This window comes from Dendropsophus ebraccatus, chromosome 1 (genome assembly GCF_027789765.1).
Source record: "Dendropsophus ebraccatus isolate aDenEbr1 chromosome 1, aDenEbr1.pat, whole genome shotgun sequence".
Taxonomy (NCBI): Eukaryota; Metazoa; Chordata; class Amphibia; order Anura; family Hylidae; genus Dendropsophus; species Dendropsophus ebraccatus.
The window spans coordinates 105,518,639-105,535,981 of record NC_091454.1 but is presented as its reverse complement, the minus strand read 5'-3'; the positions used below and the strand labels follow the sequence as shown (position 1 = coordinate 105,535,981).

General features: G+C 39.3%; 1 protein-coding gene across 1 annotated transcript in view; it reads right to left on the bottom strand.

The window, feature by feature from the left end:
• The window catches only part of MET (MET proto-oncogene, receptor tyrosine kinase), a 93,271-nt gene that overhangs the window by 33,500 nt on the left and 42,428 nt on the right, over nt 1-17,343 (bottom strand). The window contains exons 5-10 of the mRNA XM_069976386.1: nt 16,840-17,013; nt 11,895-12,052; nt 10,168-10,270; nt 9,938-10,074; nt 9,256-9,417; nt 7,219-7,318 (exon numbers count right to left, since the gene is read on the bottom strand). Coding sequence (XP_069832487.1) covers nt 7,219-7,318; nt 9,256-9,417; nt 9,938-10,074; nt 10,168-10,270; nt 11,895-12,052; nt 16,840-17,013 — 834 coding nt within the window. The remainder of the gene's footprint in view (nt 1-7,218; nt 7,319-9,255; nt 9,418-9,937; nt 10,075-10,167; nt 10,271-11,894; nt 12,053-16,839; nt 17,014-17,343) is intronic.

Sequence of the window (17,343 nt, the reverse complement as noted above, 5' to 3'; positions counted from 1 at the left end):
TATATACTACTGGGGGCAACCCACAGGGGGTCTATATACTACTTGGGGCAGCAGAATGGGTTGTATATACAACTTGGAGAGCACAAAGGAGGTCTATATCCAAGTGGGGGAGCACACAGGGGGGCTATATACTACTGGGGGAGCACACAGGGTTCTATATACTACTGGTGGGGCACACAGGGGGTCTATATACTACTGGGGGAACATACAGGGGGTCTATATACTACTTGTGAGCACACAGGTGGTCTATATATAACTGGGGGAGCACACAGGGGTCTGTATACAACTGGGGCAGCACACAAGGGGTCTATATAATACTGGTGGGGCACACAGGGGGTCTATACTACTGGGGGAACCACACAGGGGGTTTATATACTACTGGAGGAGCACACAGGGGTCTATATCCAAGTGGGGGAGCACACAGGAGGTCTATATCCAAGTGGGGGAGCACACAGGGGGGCTAAATACCCCTGAGGGAGCACACAGGGGACTTATATACTAGTGGGGGAGCATACAGGGGGTATATACACAATTGGGGGCAGCACACAGGGGGTCTATATACAACTGGGGCAGCACACAGGAGGTCTATATACTTCTGGGGGAGCACATAGGGGGCTATATATAACTGGGGGAACACACAGGGGTCTATATACTACTGGGGGAAGCAAACAAGGGGTATATACTACTGGGGGCAGGACACAAGGGGTATATACTATTGGGGGCAGCACACAAGGAGTATATATTACTGGCGGTAGCGCACAAGGGGTATATACTACTGGGGGCAACACAGAGCGGTCAATTGTTTTGGAACTCGTGTCGAGGGGGGGCCCCAGACATAACTTCGCTTGGGGCCCTAGAAATGCCAAGACCGCCCCTGCATAAGTCTTCAACCTCTCTGTTACACAGAGAATTCTTGAAGACAGTCTCTGTCTATATACCTCAGCAGAAGGTACATTATGGAGGGGGCAAAGATTGACTTTTGTTTTACGTGATAGCCCATGGAATTCAATATATCTTAAGTAATGCTGCATTTCCTGCTGCTACACTGTGCCACACCAGCAGCGCTAGCTGTAGGTCACTGCCAGGAACAGGGCTTAAGCAGCCCTGCAGTTTCTGACATAGCCATTGGTGGCAGTGTTGCCTTTCTCTACTGCCCTTCAATGTAGAACTACAATATATACCTTTATTAAAGAAATGTAAAAAAAAAAAAGAATCACTTTAAACATCATTAACTCAAATTAATTTCAAGCCTCTAGGGAAAATTATATCAACCTCATAAAATATGATGAAGCTAGACAAAGTAGAACTTTATCAATCTTCACTATCAACTTTATACAATTCAAATATTTAGAGACATTGCTGGCTGTTAGCAGACAAAGATATTCCTGCTGCTACCTCATTCATATTCTGCTAGTGGCTATAGTGAATTACAAGTCTCTCGTCTAATATTCATTGCATGGGAAATAATTTAAAAGACAAACAGTTCTGTGAGGAGTTTTATTTATGTTAGTCGCCAAAGACATTATGACAAATATATCGGGCTAATTAGCAGATGGTTTATGTACATATATGTATGGCTTTGTCCCTTCATCCTCTTGACTTATTTCCTTGTAGGACCTTGGGTTCAATGCAGAACAAGTTCTTATGGCTTTCTTTGTATTTGTTTGGTTCGTTTTTATTGGGTTATATAATGGGTTTTGCAGTATTTGCAGTATTTTCCAAAAAGAAAACACGTTTTAGGTTTAAAGTCCTTTTAGTCAGGACAATAATTCGCAGGTAGGAATGCTCCCTGTTAATAACCGACCCATGATAAAGGACCAGCGATTAGCTGACGAACGAGCCCGTTAACAAGCTGACTGCTACGTGCCTAACCACCAGGACACCCACCGATCTTGAGAACAGGGGCACAATGGCCCCGCAATGAAAAGAGCACTCACTGTGACTGTGCAGCCATTACAGCTTGTGCTCCAGTTATTCTCTATGGGGCCACCGATGTTTTTATCAAAATGGGTTCACACACCACAATGTCATATTGATCAATAATTATTTTTATGTTCACACAAGTGATTATATACATGATCAACAACCATTTTATCATTACCTTATAGTCATAAAAAAATCAAGTGTCATATTCTTTTGCCAGTTCTGTAGGTTGCAGATCTGAGGATGCATCTCTAAATATATGCATTAAGGTTCATTAAAAGGGTTGGCCACTTTATAATAAAATAGTTCAGTATACAGTATTAGTAAGTGTACTCACTGTATATACTGCAGCAGCTCCCTGTGTACCTCATAGAGCTAATATCAGACTCCCCTCCTCCAGGCTGTGCTGCCCTGCTCTGTGGTGTTTTGATCCATAAGATGGCCGACATGGAGGAGCATGTGACCATGCCCTGCCCCTAGTGTCTTCCACTGAGCCTCTATATGTCTATGGAGGACAGTGGGGGCGGGGCATGGTCACATGCTCCCCCATGTCAGCCATCTTATGGACAGACTCACCACAGACTAGGAGAGCAAAGCCTGGAGGAGGGGAGTTTGATTTTAGCTTTATGTAGTATACAGGGAGTTGTTCTCAGTATATACAGTTAGTACACTTACTAAGGCCATGTTCACATGCTGTAAGAGACTGGCCATTCCGTGAAAAGATCATCCCGTCTGGTACTGACGATCTTTTCAGCCGCAGTGTTCTGATGCGGGTGCATCCGTGCCAGAGCCACTCGCATCATAGTGTGTACTGACATGGTTTTCTGCAGGTTTTCTGCTATTTGATGAATAGTGGCTGCAGAAAACTGACATGTCAGTTGTTTGCGGCACCGCAAGAGATCCTGGCCGGAGCGTATACTATGTGTATACGCTCTGGCCAGGATTCCTAGGCAGCAAATGACATATATTTTCATATAAATCACGGCCTCTGTACAAAGGCTGTGGTTTTGCGTAAATATACGGTGTGTGAACATAGCCTAATACTGTACTATGTAATAGTAATATTTTACTGTTAAGTGGCCAAACCCCTTAAACAAAATTCCTAAATAAAAATTAGCAACTTATATAATTATCTATACTCTGCCTTACCTTAATGATGACGATAAATCATAGAATTAGTTATTTCTAATAAACATTTTTTTTCCCCCAGTGCAGAGGTTGGGGAAAATAAGGTTGTAAATGTATATTTTGCAAATTAACATATTGGAGGAAAAACATGACTATGAAGGGTTATTTGTCATTGTGGAATTATTTGCTGTGTCTCTCAATTAATTGTGGTCTTAATGTAGGAATATGATTAATATTTCTGAAGAACATCCTATTGCTCAAAGAAAGACAGTTTTCTTATAGTTAGGAGGCCTCAAACTCTACACCCACACCAAACCATTTCTTCTAAGAAGAGGATCACATATTCCTTGAACTGTGGCAGCTTCAAATATTCTGTAATCCTTTCTTTTATTGTATTATTGGTGAATTCATTGCTCTTGTTATCAACTTGAAGAGCAGTGATGTCCTTTAAATTAATAATGGTGGTATATGTAAGTCTCTTTGAGGCTGTTCTATAGAAGTGGTTCATGAGTGCAGACCACACATTTTACCAGGCAGGTCAGTGGAGAAGATGCTCTTATGGAATGATACAATCTAATAACGCTCTTTAGAAGTGATGCAATATGACTGATTGGTCGGGGCAGGAAAATCTCATTTGCGATGACCTTGCTGTTATGTGATTTGACATGACATTTTAAGCTCCAAATTGGTTTTAGCAATTGAAGAATACTATGGTTTTAGTTTTCAAGAAATATTGGATTGCAGAACAATGAGGAAATGCTGTAATTTAATCTACTGGCTACTCAATTAGAACTCAGCCCACATAGCAGCACCTTTGGTTATGATTAAATTAAGTGTCTTTTAATGGGAAAAACTGAATTTCCCCTCTACTGTGTGTATTTGTTATAGGGGAAAACTGAACATTATCGGTTTGTCAATTCTTGAGGACCTCAGAAAGGTCCGTAGAGTTATTTTCCCATGAATCTCTGAAACGTTAACAGTGGCAAGCAAAAGGTACTAAGAGGCAGACAGTTAATAAATAATGTTATTTATATGTAAGTGGCTGCTTTCTGTGTGAACTGAATGGTGGAGTTTACTGGGCATCATAAGGACAAAAGTACAAGAGAGAAAGATACGGGTTTTAGTTCTAGCACTGAGCTGTCTAACTCAGATAGTACTTCTGTATGTACAGTACAACAAGGATGTATTCTGAGGCTCCCATAAGAATAAGTCCGGTCAAAATTTTTATTAAAGTATTGTATTGCCCCCCAAAAGTTATACAAATCACCAATATACACTTATTATGGGAAATGCTTATAAAGTGTTTTTTCCCCCCTGCACTTACTACTGCATCAAGGCTTCACTTCCTGGATAAAATGGTGATGTCACTTCCTGGATAAAATGGTGATGTCACGACCCGACTCCTAGAGCTGTGCGGGCTGTGGCTGCTGAAGAGTATGATGGCAGGGGGACACTGAGGGACACAGGGCACTGGAGAGACACTGAGCATCCCTCTGCCATCATCCTCTCCAGCAGCCACAGCCGCACAGCTCTGGGAGTCGGAACGTGACATCACCATTTTATCAGGGAAGTAAAGCCTTCATGCAGTAGTAAGTGCAGGGAAAAAAAGCACTTTATAAGTATTTCCTGTAATGAGTGTATATTGGGGATTTGTATAACTTTTGGGGGGCAATGTCTGTATTGTATACCCAATGAAATAACAATTCTGGAGCATCTTTTCTTCTAGCTCTGTGTTGTCCCTCTGTTATTCCTCCTAGATGAATGTTGAATACATTGTAAATTGAATACATTGTGGGTGTGTACCTACACTGCCTTATGGTGCATTTACACAGAGAGATTTATCTGACAGATTTTTTAAGCCAAAGCCAGGAACAGATTATAAACCGAGAACAAGTCAAAAAAGGAAAGACTGAGATTTCTCCTCTTTTCAAATCCATTCCTGGCTTTGGCTTCAATAATAATAATCTGTCTGTGTAAATGCACCATTACATTGTCCAATCGCTGCTGACAGTGTCATACCGTTTACAGCATGGGTCTCCAAACTGCGGCCCTCCAGCTGTTGCAAAACTACATTTCCTATCATGCCTGGACAGCCAAATCCAAAGCTTTAGCTGTCCAGGCATGATGGGAGTTGTAGTTTCGCAACAGCTGGAGGGCCGCAGCTTGGAGACCCATGGTTTAAAGACACAGCCCTCTGACAAGGGGAATAGTTACTGTAAGTTGTCAATTTATTCATACATTGCCAAGAAGAATAAAAAAGTAATAGCACACCACAAAGTCATGAGATAATATGGTGCATTAGAAATGCAAATACTAAATGGACCTGCCATAAGAGCCATCAGGTCCTCTTTAAATATTTCATTTATGTAAAATATTATATATATTGACAAAATCAATTCCCTTTCTTCTTTTCAGTACAGTTTCAAGCAGGTGCCTATGGCTTAAAGTCTGTTACCTTGGATTGGTTCACTGCAATATAACCTCTGTAAAGAGAAATGTCTGACTCATAGCAGGTGTGTCATAGCAGTAATTGAACTTCATGCTGGGTTTAGTTCTCTTATCATGGGAAAAGATAACACTGAAGGGTGGGACAACATGACTGTCTTCAATGGAAAGTGTAGTTCCTATAAGAACACAGAAACACAGGTCTCGCAATCACTGGGATGAGGGGCAGAATCTTGGCTGAGATTTGAGATTGGTTTGAGATTTTTCCATGTTTTGTTTAGTTCTGCATCATGAGAAGTGCTGCCTTTTTTCCATGTCACATTATTTTTAGGGCACTTACATTCCTATGATATTTCTTATATTCCTTGTAAACAAGTCTGCTTTTATTGTCCCTGTAGGAGGGTTAAGCTTTTACTTGTAGGTTTATAAGGTTGCATTTATCATAGATTGTAAGCCTTTTCAAGCAGGACCCTCATTCTTCTTGCTATTATAATTAATGCGTATCTCTGTAATGTCTGATTGTCTGTTTATGTACCATCTGAATTTTTTCTATTAATCTCAGGCTGTTTTACATGTTTAGGCTTTTAATCCCAATTATTTAATACAATGTCAGGAATGGATTTAAAAACAGGTTAAAGCTCAGACTTTCTCTTATACGTATGCTGCGTTCATGATTTGTTCCTGGCCTTGTATTCAGTAATTGCAGTTAATGATTGGCCCAGACTTATTAAACTGCCTGACACTCACACCATCAGTTCTTTCCTGCAGCAACCAATCAGAGCAGTGTTTTATTTTACCACAAATCACTAGTATAATGAACATGAGCTGTGATTGGTTCCTTTGGGGGAAAAACAGAAAGTATGGGTTTTCAGGCAGCTAGATAAACCTGGCCACTCTGTCAGCTCCATTTGATGCTAAGAGCCAGAGACACCATCAGAGTCTCAACGTAGTGAGCTAGCTAGACATTCCTCCGGGAAGGAAAAACCAAGCCAAGGAATGTCTCCAGTCAAGGAAACCACTCAAGCAAGGTATCCATCCACAGACAGTGCTGTTTCGGGGTTTACCCCTCATGAGTGTGGACTGATGGTGTCTCTGCAGTGTTCTTTTGCATATTTGATTTCCCAGGGGGCAATGTCCTAGAATACACTGACGTTGAGACACGTGATGGTGTCTCTGTGGTGTTTTTGGTTGATCTCCCTGAGGTCAACGAGCTGGAGGAAGGTCTGGCTAGCTCACTACGTTGAGACTCTGATGCTGTCTCTGCAGTGTTCTTTTGCATATTTGATTTCCCAGGGGGCATTGTCCTAGAATACACTGACGTCTAGACACGTGGTGTTTTTGGTTGATCTCCTTGAGGTCAACCAGCGTCCTTTTGCATGTCTTACAATAAGGTTGGATTATTATCAGTAGTCTGATGTGCATCTGAAATCACAAACCATTGAGCCCCTTGCACAAGCTTTTTCAGTTTAGTATCCAAACCTGTCTATAAGACATACAACATATAAACTAAAAGCCTTGTCTCACCAGTTATTTTTCACACCTAAAACTGTACTTTATGTATAATTCTACAGCACATAGAAAACAAATGCATAATCTGTACACAAGCTTTCATGTATTATACTATTATTAAATTCTTTGATTTCCATGAATATGTAAAAGCAGACATTTCTAATATGCTGATGACATTCATCTATTATTGTTATATAATCACACAATACTTACCATATTGTAATGTATGTGCTGTTCAGATAACTGGATTACCATTCGGGGAGAAGCTGCTACATTCAGATTTGTTCCTTGTGCTGTTATTGTGCTTCCTCCACTGTTGATAACATTAAACCTCATGTCAGAAAATACATCAGAACTTAACAATGCAGAGGTCTAAAACAGATGGATAGATGTTGTATACAGATAAAATTAGCAAAGTTATGATGTAAAAACCAAAAACTTGTGCTTATATTCAATGCAAATGATTATAGGGACATTCCAGCAAGGAGTACGTGGATAACAAAATATGTGTTGTATCTAACATCTCATTTATTGCTTATCTAAAACCAAAGCTTTGGTGAGGTATGGCAGGCATCCTTGTCCTGCACATGAATATATCCTAATCCACCTTGTTTCCACCGCACATAGCTAAGCAACACACTCATCTCAATCCTATCAAGATAACCACATAAACTATTCAGGAAGGAATCTGCTAATACCAAAAGTCTCACACGTTTGGAATGGTAAACCCATTACCTCCCCCAAAATTCCTGCCAATCTGCAAAATTGCAGCCCACCCATCATATCTAGAATTATTGATTATCTCTAGATGTAATGACAGCTGCAATACATTCACTTAGTTTAATATACTACTGCAGAGTGAATTAAATAAGCAAGATCTCATGTCAATACAATTATTCCGGACTACAGATGATATAATGGTGCACCGTGGGCAATTTTTCCTGGGCATGTAGCCTGCTCATTGCTGCTGCTCCTATCTAACAGAAAGCAAGCAGAAAATGGAGTGTGAACATGATTATACTGCTTTATTTCACTCTACTTCCCTATATACCAAATATCTGTACATTTTTATATCTTCTCTTTATTTCTCATAATATAACTTTCAGCACATAATACAACCTGTCTGTATAAGGAGCACAGACACTTTCTTCCCTTACATTTGTTGTAATCTCTAGTGAGGTTTTCAATCTAAATTCACAGTCTCACACAAGCTAAGCTCAATATCATAGCCAAAGGGGGAGATTTATCAACTTGTATGCCCCATGCAGTCTGCTGGGGTTACTAAGGCTGGGTTCACACTACGTTTTTGCAATCCGTTTTTGCAAAAAATGCATGAAAAACGGATGGAAAAAAACGGATGCAACTGTGTGCTTCCGTTTTTCCATTGACTTCCATTATAAAAAACAGATCAAAACGGATCCGTTTTTTATTGTTTTTTGACAGGTTTTTTTTGTGTCCGTAAAAAAAAAGGGTCCGTCTTGATCCGTTCTTTTTATAATGGAAGTCAATGGAAAAGCAGATGCACACAGTTACATCCTTTTTTTCCATCCGTTTTTTTTTGCAAAAAACGGATTGCACAGAACGTAGTGTGAACCCAGCCTTACATGTGCTGAAATAGGACAAAATAAGCTGCTGCCAGAGCTGTCTGGCGGCAGCCTGCCCCTCCTCATACTATAGAGGACACATGAATGTATGACAAAGCCAAACATTTATGTGTATGGGGAGATCAGGAGAGTAAAGGCTCTATTACACGAAGCCATTATCGGCCGTATTTGCTGATACCATTCGTTAAGGCTGATAATCGTTTAGTGTAATAGAAGACAACGATCAGCCAACATGCACAATTTCAGCTGATCGTTGTCTTTCACCAGGCTGAAACTGCAATGATCAGCCTGTTAATGATTTGCTGCGGTCGAACATTGGGAGCAGACCGCTGCTTTCTCCTATGGGCTGCACGGACAATCTGCCGATCGCGCGGGCAGCTCCCCATGCCCCCCCCCCCCCACTCTCACCTGCTCTTCCTCGCTTGTTGTTGGTGCGTGTAATAGCTCAGGCGGCGGGCCAGGGATAGAGGAGAAAAAGAGCGCCCACCTGTCAGGTCAGCGCTTGCTTGCTCCTCGTTCCCTGGACCGCTGCTGGTGCTAATACACCGCTCTCAACATCACCCTGTGTAACAGGGGCTTTATCTACTGTCAGCCAAACAAATGACAATTATTGAAAGTTTCTATCCACCTTAAAAGTAAACATTACCTGAGGAAAGACTTGGTTGGGTGGATCTTAGAAATGGTGGGATCATCTTTATATGTAAATAAAATGTTTGACTCCCGACGGGCATTGTCAATTTTTAGCATGACACGATAGGTGCTACTTTTTTTTCTTGGTGTATAGCACTCAATAGCAGTACTGGATACACTAGAAGAGATGTGATTAGTTAAGTGAAGATAAAGTAATCAAGCGTGAATATTAAATAATAGATGGATAATGGAAATGGATCATAATGGTAAATGTAGAATGATACATGTAGTGCAACTGTCTGAATATATGTAAGAGTGCTTTCACACCACAATTGTGCCTTCCTTGGCATGTTAACATCAGACCCTAAAGTACAGCAAACCATTGTTTAGTCAATACAAGTAAATGTTCACAAACCTGCTTCTCTGATGGATAGGCAGGGGGTTGCGGCAAGGCAGGGAGGAGACCTGATTTATAATGATCATTGATATACATGATAAGATGGACATACAATTTAAGCAGGTTGAAAACTTATGCATTCTGTGGAAGGCACAATGGTGGTATGAACCTACCCCCTGACAGTTACCTCTTTGTTGTGCTGTCTTGTAGCTGGTTTACTTTACATTCATATTTGTACTAGGAATACATAAATACATTTCAAAGCCATAATATAAGCTTTTTGTTTCAATACATATTTTACCTCTTGATGGTGCAGATTTCATTACCAATATACACATTTCTGTCTAGTCCACTGTTTAAGTAATGCCCTTTCAAGGTAAGCAGTGTTCCTCCTGATTGTGGTCCATAGTTTGGTGTAATGCTTTCTATCAAAGGATTCTAATAAAAAAAAGAATAATTATAGAAAATATATGTGTTATCTCCTAGATAACTGCACTGTAAATTTTCTATTTCAGTTTAGGTGGTACTTACCACAAAAGAGAAAGTATTAAAATTGACCACTTTCCTTCCATTTGACACACTGCTGCTTATATTAAATCTGGCAGTAACTTCTTGGCCTAATTTGCAGACCAACCTTAAAAATAAAAAACAATCCTAGGTTCAGCACTTATTGGAAAAAAAAGATCTGTGGTAGAGCAAGACCTGATAAATAAAGGGATATTCAGTGCAAAAAAAGAAAAGGATATTTTTCTGGGGCTGCTGTAAAATAGGAAAAAAGTTATACCTACCCCATTGAGACTTCTTTCAGTCCCCAGTGGTGCTGCTCTTCTCCCTGCTTCTGAGACAGTAGGTCTGTGTAGGATCTGCCTGCTTAGCCAATCGCTGGCCACAGTGGTGTCCTGTCTTGGTCAGTAATTGGCTGAGTGGACAGTTTCTGCTCTGACTTGTCTCAAACACAGGGGGAAGAAATGAACAGTGGGACCAGGGTAAGTATAACTTTTTTTCTTTTTATACAGCCAAGGCAAAATATATATAAAAATTTACTGAAATACCCATTTAAGACCATATAAAATGCATAAATGTACCTATATTGTGGACTGGCATTATGATTACCTCTTTATATTAGGAGATAACTATGTCCTAGCTCTATCAAACCATGTAAAATAGAAACTTGCGTAAACTGCCCATATCAACCAATCACAGTGCAGCTTTTTATTTTACCACAGTTGAGGTGTGATTGGTTGCTATGGTGTTTACCACAGTTTCTATTTTACACAGTTTGAAAAATCTAGACCTATATTTCAAAATTTCCCAATTTTACATATTATTCGCCTTGCTGCTGCCTTTGTTGCAATTTAATTATTTGAATTTATTTTGTTATATTCTCCATGGGTTAACTTTTGGTACTGAATACTGTCAGACAATGAATATTTCATCTGATGTATGGTTCTTTCCAATAACACCTATTCACACATTTTATCAACTGCATGAGAACAGTAAAAACCGTGCCTAGCCAGTAAATGGCCACTGTGGAATTCCAACATATACTACTGTATACATGTGAATTGTGAGAATAGCACAGGGTGGTGAGGCACGTCACCTGTGAAACGAGTCAACATAAACACTTGCTGGGAAAAAAAAGCTATATAACTTCACTATGATGAAGGGACAGCCATTATAATATTATTTAACAGGAGAACCTGAACTACGGGAAATACTTTGAACCAGAACACCTCCTGGCCAAGTGTAAAAAAAACAGGGAGCAGAGGGGGTGGTGGGAACATAATAAATAAGTTATACTTACCTGTCAGTGCCATTACTCATGGTCACCCATGGTTCTCCTGTATCATCCAGTCCTGTGATGTCATGACCTGGCTCAGAAATGCCTGCCCAGCCAGTTAGAGACTGAGAGGGACTCCTCTGCATTCATTGACTGGCCGAGCAGGTAGTTCCTGTGGCTTGTTATGACACAGGAACTAGAAGAAAACTGGAGAACTGAGGCTGACTGGCGCGCTGGTAGTGCTGCAGCTGCAGGGACCTGGGGGCGGGTAAGTATAACTTCTTTATTATGTTGAACTTGGAGTTGTCAGGAGTTCTCTTTTACATATTTGAACAAAATACTATTACATATAGGGAGAAAATGTTTTTGCTGGCTGAATATCATAGAATGTTTTATATATGATATAAACGTAAGCTATTTTACAGCATTACTTTTAAACATGTCATATGTAACTATGAAATGTACAAAAAACACTTACTTGTTTTGCTTGCTGTTTTTTCCATCTATTTTGCAAGTACTCTTTCCAATAAGGACTGAAGCATGTTTAAATCCAAAATTATCTTTTCTGAAAACCAGGTCCCATCCACATATTGTCAAAGGAGTGCCACCATCAACTGGAGCAGCTACTGGAAAGATCTGGGAGGTAAACACAATAAGGCATCACTTATAAATAAAAGGAAGAACTTAGGTGATTGTAAAGGGTTATCCCCATGTTATGCATTTAAGGCAATGGGGGAGATTTATCAAAGGGTGTAAAATTTAGACTGGTGCAAACTGCCCACAGCAACCAATCACAGCTCAGCTTTCCTTTCAGCACTGCCTAAAGCTGAGCTGTGGGCAGTTTGCACCAGTCTAACTTTTACACCCTTTGATAAATCTCCCCCAATATGTACAGAGAAATCTATTAGAGCTAATAGTGAGCCACCAGCTCTGTACTGAACTCAAAGAGGAAAGTTGCAACATAGGGTAGTTTGCAGACATGCTGCTTTTGCACAATTATATTTACATCACAAGTATTTTATTCCAGTATTCCATTATTTTTTCTATTCATAATGTAGAGCTTATGATAACCTTCTGGGGTATTCTCATGGTTGCATTTTAATAACAGAGCATGCACTTTATTTATATTTTTTTACAGAGGCAAACACCCTACGGAGAACAATGAAAATACAGATGCATCTGTATATGATACATATTTGACCCACACTACATCAGAATTGTCATTAGTATGTCATCTGTATTTCATCTATTCAATTTCCTGCCAAGCAGACAGACCATTAGCATTACTGATCAGTATCACTGATGATATTTCATCTGTAATACGTCAGTATTACAGACATTTACAAATATGCTCATGTATAACAGGCCTAATTCCACTTTTGGACTATGTGCCCACAACGGGAAAGGCGGCCACCATTTTAGCGCCAAAAGATGCTAATGCTCATAATGATTATAATGTTCATGATCATTATTTGTGGTGGGCATTTCCCCATTGTGGGAACATAGCCCTAGAGAGCAGTATTTTGGTCAGGATTTTTAGCCAAAAACAGTAGTAGAAACTACTAGAAGGGGGTTTATCTCCTCTTTGTTTGAATCCCCTTCTGGTTTTCCCTTACAAATACTGATACAAAATGCTGACAAAAATAAAGATAAATAATAGCTAGAGTCCAAAAAATTCAATTTTTCTGTACAAACACCTCATGTGTTCTTGCATTAATGATACTGCACAATTAATGTCTGTAACCTGTAAGGACATTAGAGAACAATGAATAGTATGGAAGGAAGTCCGAAACCTGTTCTCCTCAATTAAGTATATATAGAAAAAAAACAACATATTCTGATTTCTGTGCATGCTCCCCACATGGCCATTCTTCCTCTGAACTTTGTTTACCTCCTATTCTTTCAGTAATAGAAATAGTGAAATACGCCAAGCTGTGCTGTGACAATTATTAAAGGAAGGGCTTTTTCTATATTGTAAATTGTGTTAAAATTACAACAATGGTGGGAAAAATACAAACATGTGTAGATGATTTTACAAAAGCTGTGCCAATAAAACGTGCCATCTGCATGGCACTGGTATTGTTCTTTAACAGCTAAATCTCAAATAAAATAAAAATACTCTAATTATTCTAAAATATTTCAAAACAATCTAAAGTACCTCACATGCGACTTTTAAATACTACAATACAACTTTATACAAGAATATATAAAACAGGGGTGTTGGCGACGGGAGGTAACAACAACTAATATGAAATGCATCCAATTCTGATATATGAATTGCTTTCTATAGTTGGAGTTGGACTGCCATCCATGACAAGACTCTACACTCAACACTCTCTATAAAAATTATACTTTCTTCTTATGAATTCCTTTGAGCTGCATGACATTACTTTCTCTATTCAAAGGAAATTCTGCAAAAGTTTAGAGGTTTATCTTTTTTTTCCTATCTGACCTGTCATACAAAGCTAGAACTGTGCACCTGCCATGTGGATTCACACATATCACGGCTGTCTGACGATTGCTAGTGGAGATCTGAATGCAGCTTTGTATGTGAAATGTATCTGTCATGTTCATATACTTCCCTGAGCAAGGGCAAAGTAATACAGCTACAGTTTAGTACTCCTAGTAGCCAAACTAGCAATACAAAGTGCCATTTGATTATTAGGGGCACAGGAAGAATATGGTGGACTCATAGTTATTAATCTGATCTATTCATGAGCAACTCATTTCTCCTGCCCCTCAGGGACAGTGACACGCAGCTGTGTATACATGGATGTATAGAAGTCTGTCAATCACCACTCTGAGAGGTGGAAGAACTACTCATGAGTACACCAGAATCACGACAATGAATCTGCATTATTTTTTCAGTGTTCCTAATAGCCAAATGGCATTTTTTTTTTTTCAAATAATTTTGGCCACTAAATTTAAAAACATGTAGCTTTAATAATAAAATAATTTGCACCAACCACATAGTCCTTAGGAGAGTGAAATCCTGCAGACACCCTCCTCACTTAATAACACATAGGATGAGACCAATCAGGACTAGCCTCCCGCTTATCAGGGACTAATAGCAGCCCATGGTCTGACTATCTGTGATGTACGGCCTGAGGTAAGGAGCTTGTGCATGCTTTCAGGCAGGATGAAATACTTTTATTTTAAGCATTGCAGTATTTAACAGAATATCTAATACCAATTTATTAATTTCAGCTACAATACCACACCTAACCTGTGGTGGTACTGTGTTTGATAGACAGCTGCTATGTTTTTCCAATCCTAGACAACCCTTGTAATAATTATTACAGACTACATAATAATAAATTGAAGTGAAAGTGATACACTTATGCAGTAAAATAGTTTCCCAGTCCTTTTTATTATATCATGAACTGTTTAGCTTGAAGTGACAAATACTATGAGAGATAGACAAGTAAAATATTCCGGTGACAGATGCATTTTATAAAAGCAGTCCAGCTAATAAATTGGCATTTCAGATGATTTGTCTAGCTGCATGAATCATTCCCATCTCAAAATGAATCTAATTAAATACCTTCACATGAATAAAAATAGTAGGAAACAGTAAATAAGATAAAGGACTAAAATATGACGATGGGTTGTGGAAAACCTAGCTCATTATGCGCCATCCATTGCTGATGTGAAATACTCTGAAATATATCCTACAAACACATTTCTTTATTTAAAGGGAATGTACCATCAACAAATGATCGACAGTATTAATGATAAAAAGTAGGTTGCTGAAAAGTGATCTGTAAATCCTATATATGGGGCTTGCTGTAAAGCATATCACTAAATGCTGTAAAAAAACACCTCAGGTAAGATGGCCACCCCCCATAATAATGTACTAAATAATATAAAAAAAATTACAATCATAAAATACAAACAGATTAGAAAGAAAATAATATTTCAATATCTGGATGTAATTAGTAAGAAAAACCTAGGCAGCACAGTTACATCAGCAGTTTAATTTGTCCAGTATTTATAAAACTATGAGATGCAAACTAATTGTGCACCATACAGATCACATGTAAATCTTTGTTCCACTCATTATGTTACTCATTGTCAGGTTAGTTTTAGGTTAGGGTCACATGTAGCAGAAATACTGCAAAATGCCCAACAAAATAAGTTTAGTGTGAAGAACACAACTGATTTATTGCAAATTTCACCATTGACTTCAATAAGGTCATCATCAGCATTAGATCCGCAGACCTGTTGCAGATTCTGTTGTGGAAATTCTGCAGATTCATAGCATGATCCGAAAGTATGGATTCTAAATCTCATGGAAAATGAAATATTCAAATGTATTTTATTTGCACTAAAATCCACAACAAACCTGTACCAGACGGCAAGTGCTGCTCTATTCCTCCCACCAAACTATGGACACCACTTTGGAGCCTAACAGACCCCAATATAGATCAATGGGGTTTGTTGGGAACAGTTGGTGTCTTTCACTTAGTGGGTTCAGCTGTTAAAAACACTTTGGGGGAGATTTCAAACATGGTATAAAGTGAAACTGGCTCAGTTGCCCCTAGCAACCAATCAGATTCCACTTTTTATTCCTCAGAGACTCTTTGGAAAATGAAAGGTAGAATCTGATTGGTTGCTAGGGGCAACTGAGCCAGTTTCACTTTTACACCATGTTTGATAAATCTCCCCCTTTGCCTCCATTTTTAAGGAAAAATTTGTTGAACATGTTACTTGTGTCAGACCAACTTCCTGCACTTTAACATCAAGGGCACTCCAAACATAGACATCTTACATGGTGTGCCCAGGGAGACCCACTACCAGCAGTATGTGCTGCGCTTCCCCAATCACTGCACTAACCCATGGATTGTGAGATAACCCTGTGGAAGCCCCTATTCCAGTGTGACCAGCATGGCAACAGCTGTGACTGGTTTAAGGTCCCAGCCATCCCACAGGTGTTCTGATGTAACACTCTAGGCTGCTGCATAGGTCTATCATACAACCAAAATATGTTTAATGATACTAAAACTACCAAACAAGAAATGGACGGCACATAACTGTCTCATATGAGCTATGCCCAAACCTACATGAAGCTAGACAAAGTTTTAATAATATAACCTTCTGATGCTTTTTAGGTCCGCTTCCCCGACTGTTTTCTCCAACAGCTAAAGGATTATAAAATGATGAGTTCACTACATGCCTATTTCCAGTGTGGATCCTTTGTCAGAGGAGTGAGATTTTAGCTTGCAGAGCGCTGTGATTTATGAGTGTTATCTGGGTGACTAACAGAGATTATTTCCACAGAGGAAAGTTAGACAATATGCACCAGGGGAGGAAATTATTACAACTAACAAACAATTCAAACCCTGATAATAGTAGTGGCAAGCAAAATTCACCAATACTCTGGCATATTTAAGCAACTTTAGTGTAGTCATCATATTCTTTACCTTGCTTACAACCGGAGAGCAGATTTCTTGAGTCCATTCTTCATTTGAACAATCTCTTTTTGTGGAACAGTGATCTTTGCACCAGCCACACTTCATGTATGCAGGTGTTGAGATGCAGTTGCTGCAGGACCTGTGCTGTTCACACCCAAGTCCCATCAATGGAACCTTCATTATCTGCAATACATAGGTGGAAATGGGCAATTACCTCCTGCAGTCAATTTCCTGCACTGTCCTGCAGCTAATCCCTGTGCCACAGAATAGCAGAGAATATTTCTTACTCCTGTTAATTCAAGCATTGGTTTTCATCATATTGATAATTACATTTTAGAAATCTTGTAAAGAAGGTAGAAACTGCACAGAGATTCTGAAACTCCAATAAGACTAGGGCAACACAGGGTAATGGCTAGCATGAAGGCAATCGCATGTATGGCAAGTCATGCAGCCAAAATCTTCATGTCTTTAACTTGGTGTTGTTTGCCTTTTTACAACTGTGATTTGACTGTA